At 52.0% G+C, this 19,330-nt stretch overlaps 1 protein-coding gene across 7 annotated transcripts in view; it reads left to right on the plus strand.

The window, feature by feature from the left end:
- SLC9A8 (solute carrier family 9 member A8) overlaps positions 1 to 16,686 on the plus strand; it is a 71,301-nt gene extending 54,615 nt beyond the window's left edge. For 6 of the 7 annotated variants that reach the window (XM_067708416.1, XM_067708420.1, XM_067708417.1 and 3 more), the window contains 5 exons: positions 1,846 to 1,928; positions 4,766 to 4,877; positions 7,917 to 8,137; positions 10,218 to 10,364; positions 11,693 to 16,686. In XM_067708416.1, the coding sequence (XP_067564517.1) occupies positions 1,846 to 1,928; positions 4,766 to 4,877; positions 7,917 to 8,137; positions 10,218 to 10,364; positions 11,693 to 11,800 (671 nt within the window). In that variant the 3' untranslated portion in view covers positions 11,801 to 16,686. The remainder of the gene's footprint in view (positions 1 to 1,845; positions 1,929 to 4,765; positions 4,878 to 7,916; positions 8,138 to 10,217; positions 10,365 to 11,692) is intronic. The other variant, XM_067708421.1, reaches the window with a different exon arrangement.
- Positions 16,687 to 19,330: the final 2,644 nt, after the last annotated feature.

A 19,330-nucleotide genomic window follows, 5' to 3' on the forward strand; every position in this document is an offset into this window, starting at 1 on the left:
AAGTTGAACAAGTTTCTGAACTTGTGAGACTTTTCCGCCAACGTGCATTGTGAATTTCTAAGAGAGAGACAGAGTGACAGCATTTCCCAAACTTGTCCACAGGATCCTTTGTTCACAAGAGCATCTTGAAGGATGTGTCTCAGGCAAACCCTGAATTAGAGGTGTCATCGTTGGCCTGGGCCACACCGTGATGACTGTTTCTCTTAAGCAGTTTCAGTTATGCATCACAGTCTGATGAACCCATCATGTACCTGCCCCTAGTTTACACCTGGGAGTGAAGGAACCACTCTCACACTGTCCCTTTACACCGGCCCCCAAGTGGCTGTGCTCTGCCTGTCACCATCAGCACCTCCCCTGGCATTTCTGTGGGCTGTCTCATTTCGAAGCACCAGTTCCACACTGTCACGTGCTGGGAGTCGGGGGCAAGCTGTGCAGAGACTTCATTCCACAAACAGGGAGTCTCAGGTCACATGATCTGAGCACTGTCTTATGGCTAAGAAGTGAGTCTGGAAGCGGTCTGTCTCTTCCTGGCCCAGTGGGTATTGTTTCCACAGCACCCTTCTCAGAAAGTCATGGCGAAAGACTCTCTCACCGTAAGGAAATGTAAAGCAAAACATCCATCAAATTCTATTTTGTACCCATCAGATTTTCAGTTTGGTGATTCCCCACTTCCGGCACAAACGTATAGAAAACAGGCCCTGTTGACGGGCATATACATTGATGCCATCTTTTTTGGAGAGTCATTTGCAGCGTCAGTCTGAATTTAAAAGGCACATACTCTTTGACCCAGCGATTCTACCATCAGGGATTTAGTCTGTGCACAGGGATGTTTGTTGTTGCTTTTTCAATATCAGAAATAGAAACAGTCTAAATATCCATCAAGGATTCATTAAATTAACCGTGACGTGTCCACATAATAGTATTCGTGCTGCCAGGGAAAAGCATTACATAGATCTGGATGTGTTCTAAATAAGCTGATTGCAAAAGATGACAAAAATATTTGATAAAAACATTCAAGGAGGAGAAGGGTAAGTATACTGTCCAGCTTGTGGACTTGTTCTAAGAGGATACACATTTGAAGAAAAAAAACATTGCTGAAATGTTTCAAAACAGCCTTGATGTTTTATGATGCTCAACTTTTAAAATAGTGTCTTTGTCTCCCTGGCTCTACGTTTATTCTGGAGGATGTTACAGTCTAAGCGGGGAGCCTGGTGCTAGGAATTTCTAAGGTGCTTTTTCTTAGGATACACAAGTGACTGCTTGTACAGCAAGAATAAATGCCAGACTCTCTTTGACTTGTGGAGTGGAGCCAAGAGTTGAAATGTATTTCTTCCTGCAAATCCTGCAGGATGTAAGCCTTCTTCTAAACTTTGTGGCAACATTAAATATGTGAAGTCAGTCATTTGGCTTTGTCCACTCTGGCAAGGAAGTTAACAAAGGGCCCTTTCACACTAGTCACATGGCGTCTGCAGTCATTTGCTCTGAATTTTTGCCACTTTGCCGCAGTTGGGATCCTTGCTGATCACAGTGTTCAGCAAATGGACAGATTCATATATTTATCACCGTCCCCGGGTGGGAGAGTATTTATTTGCATGGGTATTTGACAGCTGGCTTATTAAATTAGGAGATTCTGAATAGCAAGCACTTGGTGCTTATGTGATAGAAAAGAATGAGAGAATCAAAGGACAAGTTTGCCAAGGTACTGGTTGCAGGATTTTCCAGAAAATAAGCAAAGTGGTATACTGGATTCTGATTAACTTCTGAATGTTTGCTTGCATAACAGTCCCATGCTGTACTGGAAGAAAATAGTTGAGGCTGAATAATCCATTCTTTGGTTTGTTTCAGAAACATGTGTGTTTGCATTTCTTGGCCTGTCCATTTTTAGTTTCCCTCACAAGTTTGAAATTTCCTTTGTCATCTGGTGCATAGTAAGTATTTTCCTTGTTTTTTATTTAACTACTTATTTGTAGATCGATAACCACATATTCTGGATTCATTTATGTAACTGTTAACTGGTCAAAGTCAACAGCTACATAGACAACCTTCTGTTTGAAGTTTCTTTTTGTTAAAAATTCATGAACATACAATAAATGGGAAGGGATGGAATTAAGTAAATAAATATCCCTAGAAAAGAATTCTTGCTTGGTTTTAATTTTAAGTGGCCTTGAACTGTTATAGTCTTCTTTAAAAATTACCATTTTTTTCAGGACTTCCCTGGCAGTCCAGTGGTTAAGACTTCCGAGCTTCCACTGCAGGGAGCCCAGGTTTGATCCCTGGTCAGCAGGGAACTAAGATCCTGCAGGCTGCAAGGCGCAGCCATAAAAAAAAAAAAAAAAATTTACCAGTTTGTAACGTTAGGTAGTAAAAGCAGATTTCAGAATTGAAATGTGTAATTGATCATAACCATGTAAAAACGGCATGCATAGAAAAAAGAAAATATGTAAGAAAATGCAGCCGAATGTTCACAGTGGTTGTAGAACGGGGGAAGATTTCTTTCTCTTTTCTACTTTTTCTGGATGATTATAATGAATATACCTAATTCTTGCTGTGGTTTCCTTCAAATGTGTCCATTTATAAGCATGACCTTGGACACTTGTTCAAGGTAAAGATTACGAGGCCCTTACCTCCTTTGGAGATGCATCTGGAGGAATCATCATCCCAGGTGATTCTTATCATTGAGAAGATTTGGGAAACTGTTGTAATTGGACGAGAGAGGGGTGGTGGCAGTAGGAGACAAGTTAAAATGTACCTTTAAAAAAGAAAAATAGAAGTTTAATCATTTGCATTCAAATCAGATCTTGGGAATGGAATGGGAGAAAAATAAATGTTTACGCATTTAAAAGAAAGGTCCAGCTCCCTCAGGCATCTGATCAAAGTGACGGGAATGGCTAACATTTGGGCATTAGCCTGGTGTTCCCAGGTCCCTCGTCTGTGTCCCTCCTGTGTCTCTGTCCCGTCAGTGTGAACTCATCTCCCATAGGTCCTCCTGCTGATTTATACTCCTGTCCCTAATTTGATCTGTTTGTTGTCTTTTTAGATCCTCTGTTAATTTAAGGCACTTGCAAAGCACAGCTTGTTGAGTTACCATAATTCATCTTAACTCTTATTACCAGCTCCACTTAACAAAACACAGCTATTGAGAGGCAGGCTTTTTCTTTTAAATCACTGTCACCTACCACGTGCAAACCAGTGAGGCCTACCTATTTGGCATATGGGGAACCTGAGGCAGAGAAGATAAGGAACCCTAAAGAAAAAGATGTTTCCCCTTGCAATCTGGGTGCTTCTGCCTTAGTTGGCACAAGCTCATTGCTTTTATCACTGTTATGTGTCCTCCAAACTCAGGTTTTAGGACAAGAAAACAGCAGCAAAAGTCTTTTATAGAAAGTATAGTAGCCTTTAATGTGGTCAGTGGGTGAAAGGGGCCACATTTGGTCAACCCTGAAACACACATGTGGGAATGGAGGATTAGATTTCAGTGGGTGAAACAGGGAGGTGGCGATCTCAGCCATGAGCTGGGAGGGAAAGAAAAATGAGGCGATGCCTGGGGTAGTGACTCAGTTTCCCCTGAGCAACTGGTCAGTCTGGCCCTGGCACTCCTAGAGATGGCCTGTGCCGCTCAGATGGATTACCTTAGACTCACTCAGTGGTCAAGGGCATGGGCTCTGGGGACCGAGCCAGGTTTGGGACTTGGCTCCACCACTTCCTGCCTGCGTCAGCTTGGACCAGTTACTTAATACTTAACCTCTCGCTGTCTCAGTTTACTTGTCTCTAAAATAGAGACAGTAATACCTACCTCATGAGACCTTTGGAAGGATGTAAATTGAACAAGATAATGCATATAAAATCATTAGAGCATTGTGTGGCATATAAATGTTAGATGATTGTGGGTAATTATTAACTTGACCTTCCAAGGCACAACAGTCCAAAGCACACTCAATTCATGCTGGTTGTAAGAATAAACTTAGAGCCTTAGAATGTGTGTGTGTGTATATATATATATATATATATATATATATATATATATATATATATATATATATACACACACACACATATTATTCTGTTCAAGTTAGTTATGGTGAGAACCAAGATGAAGAAACGAAGTAAATTAATAAGTAGTTCTAAGAAGCCACTTAGATAAGATTTAGACTTTACATAAAGCTATATTTTGCTGAAATCGACATGCCTTTGGAGATGGCTAGGAACCAAAAGCCATGGCAAGCAACTGGCTAGATAGGGTGTATGTGACCTCCTGTTAGAACCCACCTGTGCATTCCTCTTGCGCAGGGAGCAGCATTTACGGACATAGGTAGGCGCTTTTCAGTCTTCGCTCCTTTCCCTGAGGAGTGGGGCCCCCATGGGAGAGGCAGGAATACCTTGTCTGTTCCCCCAGAGCTAGCCCATTGGGAATGATCAGTGCAGGCCCGTCCCACAGCGGAGCACATTTGGAGGAGCCAGATTACCCTTAAATTAATCTCTGGGTACTTCTGCACGGCCTCTTGGCATTACTGAAGCTGTCATTGATACCTTGTTAGTCCTCTCTTTCTGACAATGGAAACGTAACATACAAAGCTTTAATCCTTTCCTAGACACATAGAAACTGGCATCTCCTGGGTCTCTGCCTAGCACTGAGTTCATGTCTTTGATGACAAGGGGATGCTGCCTTTATAATGGGTGTGTTACCAGGTCTGTGTTAGCCTCAACAAGCTTCAACTTGAAGAACCAGAGGTTTCCATGTTAAGACTTAGTTTGTTGCTGTTAACAGGTGCTTGTGCTGTTTGGCAGAGCGGTGAACATTTTCCCTCTCTCCTACCTCCTGAACTTCTTCCGAGATCATAAAATCACACCAAAGATGATGTTCATCATGTGGTTCAGCGGTAAGCCCAATCTTGAACGAACGGTGGAGGGAAGATGTGTGTTGTAAAGGCACAGGCCCTGCGGAGAATGCACGTGCCTGTCCCCGGAGCCCTTGCGAAACGAGCATGCCTCATTGGCCCCAAGTTGCACGTGCTCCCGTTTAAGGGCGCCTGCTATAACACAGGCCCTGAGCGAGGCCCTTCGCAGGCGGTACCCCTCCCCACAGCGCAGCAAGTGGGTGGTGCGTGTCTGCTCTACAGATGAGGAACCTCAGGCTCAAGGGTAAAGGACTTGCTCGGGACGAGGGGCCCCAGGAGGCAGAGCCAGGATTGCCCTCCTTCCCTCCACTCTTTCCTGGACAGACGGGGTAGCCCAGGGCAAGGTGTGCACGGCGCCCCTCCCACCTGAGCGCTTTCTAGGCTGAAGTAACAAGGGGCTCAGAATAAAAAGGTTAAAGTTTAAACTTTTTTGTACTATAGGTTAGATTTGGACTTTTTTTATTCAGTTACTAAGTTCTGATAGTTTATTTGACCATTTCAGTTGCTGTTCAATCCCATATTCCTCTGCTTTTTAAAGGATCGAAATGATTTCATAAATCTTTGACTCCTAAAGAACCGGATCCGTAGACATCTTTAAATTTACTTAGGAGCAAATACATCCAGTTCTTTGTGCTTTCTTGTTTAAATATTATAATTAAAATATTTCTGTGTGGGTCAGGGTATAGCAACGTGCTTTGTAAGCTGTTTTCTGTCCAACAGCATATCTGTAAATTTCTCGCAGATTTCCTTTTCAAAAGACCTTGTTTAAAATATATTCATAGGTGTGTGTGTGACAGATCTAGGTAGGTAGGTGTGTATATATGTGTGTACAGTGAGAGAAACTTTTTTCTTAATCTTTTTTGCCAGTGAGGGAAAAAAATCGTCAAGTAGTTGATCCAAGGTCTTGAAAATCTGAGAGAAAATCTGAGAAACGTATCAGGCATTTTACAAAGTATGTGAGCTCTCTGGGGTCGCGGGGTGCGGTGAGAGACCTCTACAGGGAAGTGGGCGGTGGCTTTAAACAGGGAGGGCTCTTGGTTCCGGGTGTCCTCAGGCTGTCCAGGCCTCTCTCCATTGATTCCCTCCCTCCTTCCTGGATCCTCACCCTGTCCCACTGGCTCCGCCATCATTCCACAGTTGAAGAGTCTCCTTTTCCCCGCAAAAAACCAACGACTTCAGCCAAAACCCCTGCTCCTCGTCCCCTCCAGCTGCTTCCCCATCTCTTCCTATCGTGGCCAGACCTCTTGAGTGAGCTTTTCTTGCCCATTTTCTCCACTTCCTCCCCTCCTGTCCTCAGGGCTGGACTTGGCCTCGCCCGGGTCACCAGCAGCCTCCCCCAGGCAGACCTGGTGGGCACCGGTTAGCCCTCATCCCACCCGCCTCCTCGGCTTGGGGCTCCTTCCTCCCACCGACCTGCCCTCTGACTGGGAGGATACCCTCTCCTCTTCCCTTGGCCTCCAGGCCATGCTCTGGTTCCCCTCCTTTCCCTTGGGATCTCCTCAGGCTCCTGTCCAGGTCCCCATCTGCCTTTACCGGCACCTCAGCAAATATTGGCTTCCTCAGGACTCAGCCTCAGACCTGCTTCATCTCTTGCGCTCTCACAAGCTCACCTGTCCTGTGGCCTCAACTTCCATCTGGTTCCCACCCTCCCAAAGCTGTTTCCTCCGACCAGGCCTTCCCTCTGGGATCCAGACTCCAGTGTCTGAATCCTCCTTGGATGTTGTGGAGCCATGGCGATCTCATTGTCTAGGACGGAACTTACCTTCCTGCCCCAGCTGCTTGTTTGCCAGCATCCCCCTTCCTTCCACAGGAAACAATAACACGTGGCTCCCTCTTACGAAGTGTTTACTCTGCGCACATGCTGTTCTATGCCAAGGCATTTCATCCTCGGGCCGCCGTCATGGCAGGCCCTGTGTCTCGTTCCTCGTGCCAGCCTGGGAGGCCCCAGGGAAAGCAGGAGGCCAAGGGGTGGACCCAGGAGCCAGACTCCCGACCCCGTGCCCAGACCGTCGCGCAGCCAGCCTCCTAGGACCCGGGCATCCTCCAGGCCCTTCCCTTCCCTGGTCACTCCACCTTCCCCTTGCTCCTGTGACCTGTTGCTTCTGCTCCCCGTGTCTCTTTTAATTCCACCCCCTTCCCTCCGCCCTGCTGTGTCCCCATATAGGGTCTGGGCTGCAGCAGCCAGCCCCCCATCATGCTGTGATGCGCCGGCCTCCACGTCTGGGTCAGATCCTGTCGCTGTGTGCCCGGCCCGCCCTCCCTTCTCCTTCAGGCCCTCACCCTCACACGAGTCCTCGTTTGACATCTCTCCTCCCCGCTGCTCTGGGAGCTTCTGTCCCCCCGTATGGCACCAGACAAGCCAGGAAGTTTTTTAGAGAGAACGTGCCATTTCCCGGCTCAGTCCATACCCCTCAGTCCAGCCAGCACCCTCCCAGGGAACCAAAACAGGAAGTAAGGGAGAGGCCGTGATGCAGTCCCCTGAGCCGCTGGCCACCACGGGGGTGGCATCCTCCACTACAGTGGGCATTGGGCAAAAGGCATTCTGTGACGTTGCCAGTAAAGCGTGTGGCCCTGGGAGGACACCTCATTCTCAGTCTCGGCGCCTCATCTGTGCGCTGTGAGAATAACAGGACCAGCTCTACAGCTGTGACAATCGGATGAGGTCATGTCCGCGGAACACGTAGCACAGGGAGGGCTCGTCTGCACCAGCTGTCGTGTTTCTAAAACATAAGCGCTGGGCTTGATAAATCCTCAACACGCACACGCCCGGCGCTTCACAGCCTGGACAGGTCACTTCACCCGCTCCGCTCTGCCGCCTTGAGAAGTGGGAGCGGAGGTGAGCCTCCGTTCCTTGCGCCTGCTTCTCTCACACCCCAGAGCCTCACAGGCTGAGTTCGCACTCTCCAGTGGGTGCATTAGGATGTCGAGCGGCCGTGGTGCCGGGCTGGGCCCAGATCCCCCGCGAACTGCTGCCCCCTCCCGCCTGCCTCCGTCCCTCTTACTCCCTTCACTGTCGCCCAGGCCTGCGGGGGGCCATCCCCTACGCCCTGAGCCTGCACCTGGACCTGGAGCCCATGGAGAAGCGGCAGCTCATCGGCACCACCACCATCAGCATCGTGCTCTTCACCATTCTGCTGCTGGGCGGCAGCACCATGCCCCTCATCCGCTTCGCGGACATCGAGGATGCCAGGGCACGCCGCAGGAACAAGAAGGACGTCAACCTCAGCAAGACCGAGAAGATGGTGAGTGCCGGCCGGGCGGGCAGGGGCAGAGGGTGGGTCCCCACTCGCCGCCAGAAAATGGGGGAACGAGACACGATCTGAGGATGATCCGTCCCTGGGCACGCACGCATAGGCGCGCAGCACATGCACACACGCACGCACCAGCTTCCCAAAGTGACAAGGAGGTTGGACTCAGGGTCTGAAGCGTGACTCTTTGGGGTGGGTTGTCTGCCGGCCTCGTGAAGCCACGGAGGCAGTGGCGTGGGAACGTGAACCTTCCAGACTCTTCCAGGAATGCTCCTCCCCTGCCAGTAACCACACCGCCCCATCAGGCCGGGACTGGAAGGAGGGTTTCAAAATCACAAAATGACAAAATTGTATCATTCCCTAGCATCTACTAAAAAGCCTCCTGTTGGGGCTAGATAAGGGGAAAGTGCTCACAGAGGCTTGGAGAGTCACAGGAGATGGCCCTCCATGAGGACAGGCAAGGGCATGATTTGGGGGTGGAGGTGCCCAAGGCCATCTGCAGCGAGCCTGAGGCCCCCGGACCCCTGCCCACCTCTGCCTCCTCCAAGCCACCCTCCTCCCCTGAGTCACAGTGATTGTGCCTTTCCTGCCCTGTGTTCCCTCGGGCCCTGGCCTCTGGTCCTGCCTTCCTGCACCACTCCCTGCTCCACGCACATGCTTTTGCAGAAATGCATCTTTTTCTAGTTCCCTTGTTCAAGGCCATCAGTAACTTTACTCAGCCCTGGAAGGCACAGAAATCCTCAACCAGAGGTGGGGAAGGGGGATGTGGCCCACCTCTCACTCTGGAAAGTCCAGTCTGGGTGGATCTTGGCCTCCAGTCTCTGCCCGCGGCCTCTCCAGCCAGAGTTGTGCTGCTGAGAGAACCTTCAGATGACGTCAGACAGGGCTGGCTCACAGAACTTTCCTCACTCTCCGTGGCCCTTCTCCCCCCACCCCCATCCACCAGCCTTCTTGTCTGTTTTTAACCAAAGTTCAAGTATAGGTTCTCGAAGCTTTTAGTGGGTGTCAGGATTGGTGGAGGGCTCCAGGGTCTTACAGGTCTGGGGTGGGCGCCCAAAGAATTTGCATTTCTGATGAGTTGCCGGGAGGTACAGCCACACTTGGCCAAGCACAGCTCTGGTAGAACCAGGATGTGTGCTCGGGGGGAGCAGCTGCTGTTTAGGGCATGTTTTCTGTGGTGCCTGCGCTGTCCTTGGACTGTCCCTGATAACCTGCAGGAAGCAGATGGTCTCATGATTCCCATTTTGCAGATGAGAGCACTGAGGCACAGAGACCAAACCACACAGCCCTGGTCACACAGACTCTTAACCACCCCACTTTCCATCACTGGTCGTGAAGGTGGGGTTCCTGGTCCAGCAGCATCGGTGGGCGCTTGTTAGAAATGCACATTCTTGGGCCCCCTCCCAGACCTGCTGAATCAGGAACTGCAGGTGGGCCTAGTGGGCCCAGCATTTTGTGGCTCCCCAAGCTCCAGGTGATTCTGACGCCGGCCCGAGTTTAGAAGCGCTGCTCCACGGCAGGGAAATGCCCTCCCTGCCGCTCCCTCTCTCCCACCTCCTACACCCAGGGTACACCTGCGCTTGGGGGCGACTGCAAAACTGCCTATGGTCGCCCCTGCAGAGGGTGGGTGGTCCTTCCCTCCCTCCCTCTCTCCCTCTCCACATCCCTCCCTGCTGCATCCACATGACCAGCAGATGTACCCAGAATGGGCCTCTGCAGGCAAAAAACGACAAAAGCCGCCTCCCTCATTCAGTTCACTGGTAAAGAGACAGCCTAGAAGAGCTCCCAGTCCTGGCCGCACAGACAGCCACCTGGAGAGCTTACAGTAGACCAAGCCCCAGCCCTGAGCTTCCAACTTCTTCACAATTCTGATTTTCCTGGATGTCCATCGTTTTCTTACACACCTTCCCGCCTCCCTACAGGCTCCCAGGAGGCCTCTTTGCTGCCACCGTTAGGGTTGGGGACACAGGGGCCGGGGTGAAGAGCTGCGGAGGAGGTAGGCTGGGTGGTGTGAGGGCTTCCAGGCAGGTGTCAGCTGACGAGCCTTCGGCTGCCTTCCCCCCACCCGCCGCAGGGCAACACCGTCGAGTCGGAGCACCTGTCAGAGCTCACCGAGGAGGAGTACGAAGCCCACTACGTCAGGCGGCAGGACCTCAAAGGCTTCCTGTGGCTGGATGCCAAGTACCTGAACCCCTTCTTCACGCGGCGGCTGACCCAGGAGGTGGGACGCAGGCCAGGGGTCCCTCGCCTTCCTCCCTCAGGGCCTGCAGTGGCCAAGAGCAGGGTGGGCAGGGAAGACCCACGTGCCGGGCTGGGTGGGGGCCTCTCCCCACTCAGCGTTCTCTCCTTCCCAGCCTCGCAGGCTGGACATGCTTGCAGCACTCTGCATCTGCTGTTTTTCCTTCGCTGCCGTATTTAATGCTGGTTTGTTTATTTATTTATTTAATTCATTTATTTTTGGCTGCACTGGGTCTTCGTTGCTGCGCGTGGGCTTTCTCTAGTTGCGGCGAGCGGGGGCTACTCTGCGTTGCGGTGCGCGTGCTTCTTATTGTCATGGTTTCTCTTGTTGCAGAGCATGGGCTCTAGGTGCGTGGGCTTCAGTAGTTGTGACACGTGGGCTCAGTAGTTGTGGCTCGCGGGCTCTAGAGTGCAGGCTCGGTAGTTGTGGTAGTTGTGGCTCACGGGCTTAGTTCCTCCACAGCATGTGGGATCTTCCCGGACCAGGGCTCGAACCGTGTCCCCTGCATTGACAGGCAGATTCTTAACCACTGTGACACCAGGGAAGTCTCCAGTGCTAGTTTAATAATAGACTTGTTAACCCAGTTTGGATTTCCTGGATGATAGACTTGGGACATTGATCGGCTACTGAATCTGAGCTGAGGAATTTCAGACCTGCCAGGGCCTTGGACAGTGGCCCGAGGCTCAGGGCTCTTGCTCCATCCCTCCAGGCACCACTGGCCTGACAGTGAGTGACACACTCAGGGACCAGCTTGGGCCTGCTTTGCTGAAACCGTCATCCTGCACCGTGCGGGGTGGGGGAGGGGTTCTGGCTGCTGCCCCGCTTTGGTCCTGAGCCCCGTTTTCCCTCCCTCAGCAGTCAGGATCGCTGTCAGCACGTGAGTTCTTACTGTGAGCCAGGCGCTACACCAGACGTTTTTCACGATTGCTTCATTTCATTCTCCCAGCAACCCATGCAGTAGATGCAGCGGGTTGTCTCAGTTGATAGCCGGGGAGACTGAGGCCCAGAGAGGTGAAGTAACCCCCCGAGGTCACACAGCCAGTACCTGGCAAAGCTGGAAGCAGAGCCCAAGTGTGTCTGATTCCAGAGGCCAGGTTTTTTAACATCATGCCATCCTGCCTCCTACTCCTGTTCCAGGGTGACACCTCCCGTTATCTCCTCCCCAACAGAGAATGATCCCAGCTTGCGGTTAGTCAGTTAACACTTTGAAATTGCTTGTGGCCGCGCCCCCTGCCTCCTGTCTCCTCCCTTCCTCAGCCCTGACCCTGAGCCAGACCACTGACAAGGGCTTGCTGTGTCTCCCACCCCAGGACCTCCACCACGGGCGCATCCAGATGAAAACCCTCACCAACAAGTGGTACGAAGAGGTGCGCCAAGGCCCCTCCGGCTCCGAGGACGACGAGCAGGAGCTGCTGTGACCGACCAGGACGCGTGGCTTCCGGGCAACCGGGGCCGCAGCACTGCCATCCAGCCTCCCCGCGGCTCCCAGGACGGCCACCCAGCAAGGGCCCCCGAGGCGTGTGCATGTGGCACTTCTTTGGGGCGGATGGAAGCAGGGTGACGCACAGGCTACTGTCGTCTTAACCCAGGACCTCCCAGGCCTTTGGAGCCAGCCGGCTGCCCTGAAGCACCCTCTCCCCGCTCCCCACTGGGCTGGACCTCTGCCCTCAGGGTGGCTTCCCAGCCTGCGGATTGGAGGGACCACCTTTGCAGGTACATGTTTCCTTCTGCTTCTGTAGCCGGGGAATAGTCATCTGTCACGCCAAGGTGCCTGAGAGGAGAAATCCTGCCATGGACCCACTGTGCAGGGCGTCCCGGGAGCGTGGTGCGCCGTTGCCGCCATCCCTGGCCACTGCCTTCATTACAGGGGCCCTTCCCTGCCGGACGGGTGTCGGTAGCAGCAGGGCGAGAGGCCAGCCGCCGCTTCCCTGTGCGTCATCAAGGCACCTCGACCCTCAGCAGCGGCGGTTCTCACTTAAGCAGCAGGCTCAGAGGCCTTGGAAACCTCACACTCCCCTTCGTGATGTCGCTTGCACTCCCTGAGAAAGAGAAACTGAGTGACCTTTTTCTCTTTACCTCTGATTGGCACCTCACAGGCTGTCTCCCTGGGCAGCAGGCAGCTACTGCCCTTCTCTGGGAATACTGTGAATGTTTACACTGGAACCGAGCACGAGGGCACAGGCACCTCTCTAGAGCCCCATTGGAAGCCGTATCCCTGGGTTTTTTGGGGGTGAGTGACCCTATTCAATGTAGGGTCAGAGCACCCTCTAGAGGGAAAGTCTTCAGGGTTTATGCTGGCCAGCAGCTGCTGTCTTTGAATTCAGTTTAAATTCATGCACTTTTACAAAGTGGTGAGAGCCTAGCAGTCCCTTCCCTGACCTCGATTCCTTACTCAGTGGTCCTTGTTTGTTCAGAGGCCCCTTTTCCTGGGCTCTGCCCACCGTTTACCTGCTGCACCTTCACTGCTCATCGGCATCTTTTTTTTTTCCCCTCCCAATTCTCTACCATCTTGGGTCCCATTTGTCCCCGTGCTCCTCGTCTGCCACCCCTTCCCAGGGCTCCAGTGGCCTGCAGCCAGATGCATCTGAGTCTCACCTGCAATCCCTGAGCAGCCACTGCTCCCTCAGGACTCGCTCACAGAGCGCTTGCGCACGCGCGCGCACACACCACACACACCCCTGCCCCGGCCACGCGCGCACACACACACACACACACACCCCTGCCCCGGCCACGCGCGCACACACACACACACACAAACTACTGCCCCGGCCACGCGCGCGCGCACACACACACACACCACACACACACACACACACCCCTGCCCCGGCCGCGCGCACACACACACACACACACACACACACCCCTGCCCCGGCCACGCGCGCACACACACATACACACACCCCTGCCCCGGCCCCATGGTCCGGGCCCCTGGGCCACCTCAAGGTGAGGAGCTGCCAATCATGTCCAGAGGACATGGAGTTTCTGACTTCCCCGCATCCACCCCTTTCACCGGCCCTTTAACAAGTCTTTACCTGCTTGCTTGTGCCCATCTACAGGCCTCTGGCAGTTTCCATATGTGGCTCAGGGTCTCAGCTGGAGCCTTGGGACTCAGCACCCCCTGGCGTGGTTTAATTCATCATGTGCATGTCGTTGGTTCTGTTTCGGACACAGTGGGCCAGCATGGACCTTGGGCTGGCAGCAAATATGTTTCCATCTTCTCAGCCTCAGGCAGCGTGGCTCTGGATGTGAGGAAGGACTGACCTCGGGACCCTCCAGGACCCATGTACCCAGCCCACGAGGCCAGACCCCTGCCCTAACCCCTTCCCTTGCCCCAGAAGTGTAAGCGTAAAGCCAGTCAGGCAGGAGGGCACATGGTTTCCTTTTTATGCATGAAAAGTCAATTGGTACTTGATAGAGCTAAAATATGATTTCTTTTTGTAATCTCCCACCGTAACCCCATAATTTGAGCCAAATAGGATTACTTTACTTCACCTAATATCCCCACTGGAAGATTAATGCCATGCATAATTCCAGTCTCCGTCATTTCCTATTTCTTTTTAGTGGAAGAGAGAAGAGGTCAAAGGGAGAGGACCTTTGTCCATAAGGGGAGGGGGCAGGGATCAGAGGCCAGATTGTTCTCTCATTCTCCAATTAGTAAGTAACTGACTTTCCCCCTGAAATTCAGAGTCTGATCTCCGAGGTGTAAGTTGCATTGTAAACTCAGTAGCTTGCCGGAAAAAAATTTTGGGGGCTGTGAGTTCATAGATTAAATAATGAAAACAGGATCTTCTCAGTTCAGACTGCCCTTTGTCACCAGGTCCCACCTGTCCTTCCACTTTTAGCTGAGACCTGAGAGTGACAGTAAGTAGAGAAGCACGCGGGATCGGGGCGAGGTCCCCAAGGCTTGGCTGTGTGAAGGTGGCTGGGGGAGAGTCTTGCCTGGCCTGGAGCAGCGCCAGCCTGGGCGTCCTGTGAGCTGCTCCTGCCCTCTTCTGGCCAAGTAGTGGCTTAGCAGCGTGGGAGGGCATTTCCCCGCCAAGGAGGGCGCCCCGTGTGCCTCAGCCATCACCTTTGAACAGGCCAAAGCCCATCGAGAGAGATTTTTCTGGTGGACTTTTTTCAGATGTCTTTGCCTGAGAATCAAAAATTGCTGCTGTCTACCTTTAGCATTCCTAATAATTCTATTGTTGGGGGAATAAATGCCTAGAAGATTAAAAATATCCAGCATAACTATAACTTCACACATGTTTTCTTTTAGGTCTAGGCCATGGGACAGGAGAAGTATAGCACAGAGAGAAGGTAATACTTTAGGAGGAGGTGAAGGCTGTAAGGTCAGTGCGTGCCTTTGGGGAAGCTGGTTGGCTAGCCAGTGAACTCTGAAGACACGCCGTCTTGGGGAGCTGGGGCGTCCTGTAGCGCTAAGGCCCCACCCCAAGGCTCCCCCAGCAGCCCCTCCACAGCAGGCCCTACGATTTTGGACTTGGAATTCATCACGTGTTCTGCAGCCCTGTGGTTGTAGGACCTCTGGGACTAACCATGCTCAGAGGCTTGGAGTGAGAGGCCTCACAGGAAAAGAAGCTGGCTTTTCCTAGGTCCCCAGAGACCAAGTTCGGGCTGAGCTGGAACAGAGCCAGGCAGAAGGTGGCTCAGTTCCATCATCTGGTGCTCACTGAGCCCAGGGGCAGACCCTGTCCCCCTGGCCAGCTGCCTCTTTTCACACACTGGGAATGCTTGCTGGGCCCCGGCTGACATGAGGCCAGGGGCCCAGAATGTTGGCAGCCCCTGAGTGCCCCAAGTCAACCTAGGGAGGCCCTGATTTGCCTGCAGATTCCTCTGTGTGCAGTGGAGTGTGGAAAGGCTGGTGAGTGGGGAGCCTTCTCCTTCAAGCCCTCACCTAAGGTGGCCTTCCGGGGTCTCAGGTCCACACTCCCATGGGGGTCCACACACGTGGCAAAGTCCCCAGTGGGGAGGCCACAGCCAGAATCCCTCTTCTGCTTCAGTGGGGAGAGTGAGGGTGGGGCCTGGTGGCGACCGGCTTCTCCTCAGTCAAGTCCGGGCCATCGAAGGTCCGGCAAGGTGTAGGCGTGGCTTAGGGTGGCCTTAGAACTGACCCGATTCTAGTGGGAGGAGGAATCTCTCAACAGCAATGATTGACTGTCAGTTAGGACTTCAAATGCCAAAAAAAGAGGAAAGATCCTTTGCTCCTTCCTCATTCCCTCCAGAATGCAGGCATGTGATTCTCCTGCCGGGTGGTGGGTAGGAAATTATCTGAAACGTTCCTGGTAGAGCAGCCAGAATCATTAAGAAGTTGTTCTACCAGGAACCCGGTCTCCAAAGCCCCAGGCAATATGTTTTAAATGAAAACACCACAGTTAGAGTGACGGCTTCGGATAATCAGCCACACTCCCTTCCACTTAGTCTCCTGTCATTTCTCACACAAATGGAGTTAGATGTTCAGGGACTTCCACCATCATTGCCCATGTTACGAAAGAAGACTTTCTAATTTCCCCCACCCCGTTTCACCCTTTCTCAACCCAGCCGACACAGTCCCTAATCCCAGAGGGAAAAAAAATTTGTGGCTTTTCCTACCCAGGAGCTGGTCTTTTCCTAGCTGCTCCGCGTTGAGCATCCTGGCTTCAGGGCGAGAGAGCTGAGTCCTTGGAGTGCAGCTGCGGGCCGGGCCCCGTGGCCATGGGATCCATGGGGATTGTGCAGTTCGGTGGTCAAGAGAAAGGTCACCTGTCAGCACTATGGGCCCCTGTCCAAGGAGCTGGTCAGCCACGTGGAAGAGCCACTTCTCCAGGCCCCAGCGCTGCTCTGAGGAGCCGCGGAGGCCCATGGGCCGGGGAAGGCTCCTCGCTCGCTCGGCTGACTCGGGGTTCGTGGCTACCAAAGGCTTTAGCGTTTTCTCCAGTACAGCTCCTGCAAAGCTTGATTTATTCTCAAGATTAATCAGAATCTTGTATTCTTTTGAGTAATTTTCTTTTTAAAAATGAAGGATTTTTTTAAGTACAGCTTTTTGATATAAGGACTATTGGGAAGGTCAGGCTTGTTCTTTTGTCCTCCCCCAAGTAAGATGTGAGAGGCAGCCGTTAGTCCTGGTTCCTGAGAAATATGCTGCTCCTCTTGGTGGGGCTGTGGGTTGCAGAGGCGAAGGTGGGTCGGAGGTGGAGGGACCTGCAGCTGCTCTGCTGGAGCCTCTACCTCGTCTCACTGGACTCTTCAAAGAATTCAGAAATGGATGAAAAACAGTAATGTCACTGGATTCTTATTTAGAAATAAAAATGAATGCTGCTGAATCAGACCCACTTTCTGTGTTTGTGTTCCGTGGCTTTGCAAAGGCCTGGGTCATGCCCCCCTAGACTCGGCTCTGTCCACGCCTGCCCGGCTCTCGCGGCCAGAAGCCTGGCAGAACGCAGTGGTTAGTGGGCAGGAGTGCGGGCTTTGGGCCCCAGTTCCTGCCTCTGTCCCTGTTGGGCTGGACCCCGTGAGCCCATAAGCTTTGTAGTTGCCCAGCCTTGAGACCAGAGGAAGAGCCTAGAGACAGCAACAGAGACATGAACGGTTTGTTGGATAGAGGGATCTTAACACACGGTCCTGGAGCAAAACCCCACGGCGTGCAGCAGCCATCGGACAGGACACCAGGACATGGCAGCAGTCCTCACCACATCAGGGAGATTGATGTCAGGTGGGCTCGGTTACCAGGAACTAATTGAGCCCTATGATTAAGAGGATTGGATAGTCACGTGAGGGAAGCAGGGGCTGATCGAGCAGGGGATATGCAGAGAGCAGGGGACAGCCATCTTGAATGGCCTGAGCACACAGTCCCTCAGTGAGGAGGGCGTGAGGCCAAGCAGGAGGGCTCAGCTCAGGCCCAGCCTCCAGCCTCCAGCCACAGCTGCTTCCTCACAGGTGCGAGGGACTTGTCCTCCCTGGGGTTCTCTGGGCTAGCCGCCCTCCTCCCTGCTGGGGTTGCAGACTGGCCCCTGGTAGGCCTTTGACTGAAACCAGGCTCTGAACCCACACGGCCGTGCGAGTCAGATGGAAGCTGGTGGCGGTATCTGTGGGGCGTCTGGAGGCTCCGTTTGTTTATACACTCTCATGCTTCCAGAAAGCATCTGAAGCTACTTACGGTAACAGGTGCAAACAAAAAATACATGTGATATAAATGAAACCAGGCAGAAGAACCTGTCCTGACCCCAGGCACGAGCCTCCTGACAGGGAGGCCAGAACCAGGGCTCTTAGTTCCTCTCCACCCTGCAATGCATCCCCACCCCCAGGCCAAAGGAGGAACGGTGGGGGGAGAATAAATCACATCCTGGACCCTTCCTCTACCTGGATTGCTAACTGCACACCCAAACCAATGCCTGCCGGCGTCAGGCAGGGAACCTGGTCAGGGAGCAGCGCTGGTAGGAGGCGCACGTGGCCCTCAGCTCCCTTCCGCCTGTGACGGAGACCTGGGTTCAGAGAAGGATTCCTCCACCCTAATGAAACCATGCAGGTGGGATGACAGGTGGCACTGGAGTGATAGGCCTCTGGCAAATATAAAGCAGAATCTTCCCAGGCCACCGATGGCTGCAGAGGAGGCTAGGAAATGAGCAGAGTGTCAGCCTGGACAAAATGGAACCCTGGTAGTAAAGGTGAGCAGAGCCTGAGTGGGACTGGGTATTTTCATTCACATTTCAACCTTCTCAATGTCTAGAAAAAGCACTCAGGGTGAAGGGGAGCAAACCAGGGAAGTAGTATTTTGCTTGGAGGCCAGAAAGCTGCAGGGGAGGGTCACACACAAAGTTGAGGGCCCCGTGACCTCCACTCGACTCCCAGGGGAGCTGAGGGGAGATGAAGCCATTTATGGTCATTCCACTCCCCTCGCCTGAGAATGCTGAGGAATGGGCCTCTGGCCCAATTCCGACAGAAGAATGAAGCAACATCTTAGGGAATTTCCAGGACTGTTTCCTCACACTCAGTCACTCAAAGAAGGGAAGCACCCTCTTCCCATGGTCTGGCCTTTGCCTCCCATTATGTGGGGATGCAGTGCTCAGACCTGCTGCAGCAATTCTGAGACAAGGGAAGGCCTCACCAACCTGCTGCGCAGAAAGACAGAGGCCCTGAGTTGTTAACAACACTGTCGGACCAGTGAATTAAGCAGTCCTGGAACCGACCTCCCACCGGAGCTCACTGCGGGAGACAATACGTGTTCTTGCTGCTGATGCTGTTTGGGTTGGGTTTTATGTTACAACAAAAATAATCCTAACTGAAAGAACTTCATGAAGTCAGACGAGCAGATTCCAAAACAACATATATAGCATCAGCCTCCAAAAATTAAATTGATGTGTGTGTATATAGGAAAAAATCTGGAAGGATAGGTATGAAGTTTGAGAGAACTTTGGTCCTCTCTGAGTGGAAAGATAATGGGTAACTTTTAAGATCTCGTCTGAAGATATTTTCTATTTCTTTCACAAAGAACTTTTATTCAGACCAGAGGGCAGACAGCAGAAGCAAGAAGAACTACAATTCTGCAGCCTGTGGAACGAAAACCACATTCACAGAAAAGTAGACAAAATTTAAAGGCAGAGGACTGTGTACCAGATGAAGGAACAAGATAAAACCCCAGAAAACAACTAAATGAAGTGGAGATAGGCAAGCTTCCAGAAAAAGAATTCAGAATAATGATAGTGAAGATGATCCAGGGCCCTGGAAAAAGAATGGAGGCAAAGATCGAGAAGATGCAAGAAATGTTTAACAAAGACCTAGAAGAATTAAAGAACAAACACCTAGAAGAATTAAAGAACAAACAGAGATGAACAATACAATAACTGAAATGAAAAATACACTAGAAGGAATCAACAGCAGAATAAATGAAGCAGAAGAACAGATAAGTGACCTGGAAGACAGAATAGTGGAATTCACTGCCATGGAACAGAATAAAGAAAAAAGAATGAAAGGAA

This window comes from Pseudorca crassidens, chromosome 15, assembly GCF_039906515.1.
Source record: "Pseudorca crassidens isolate mPseCra1 chromosome 15, mPseCra1.hap1, whole genome shotgun sequence".
Taxonomy (NCBI): domain Eukaryota; kingdom Metazoa; phylum Chordata; class Mammalia; order Artiodactyla; family Delphinidae; genus Pseudorca; species Pseudorca crassidens.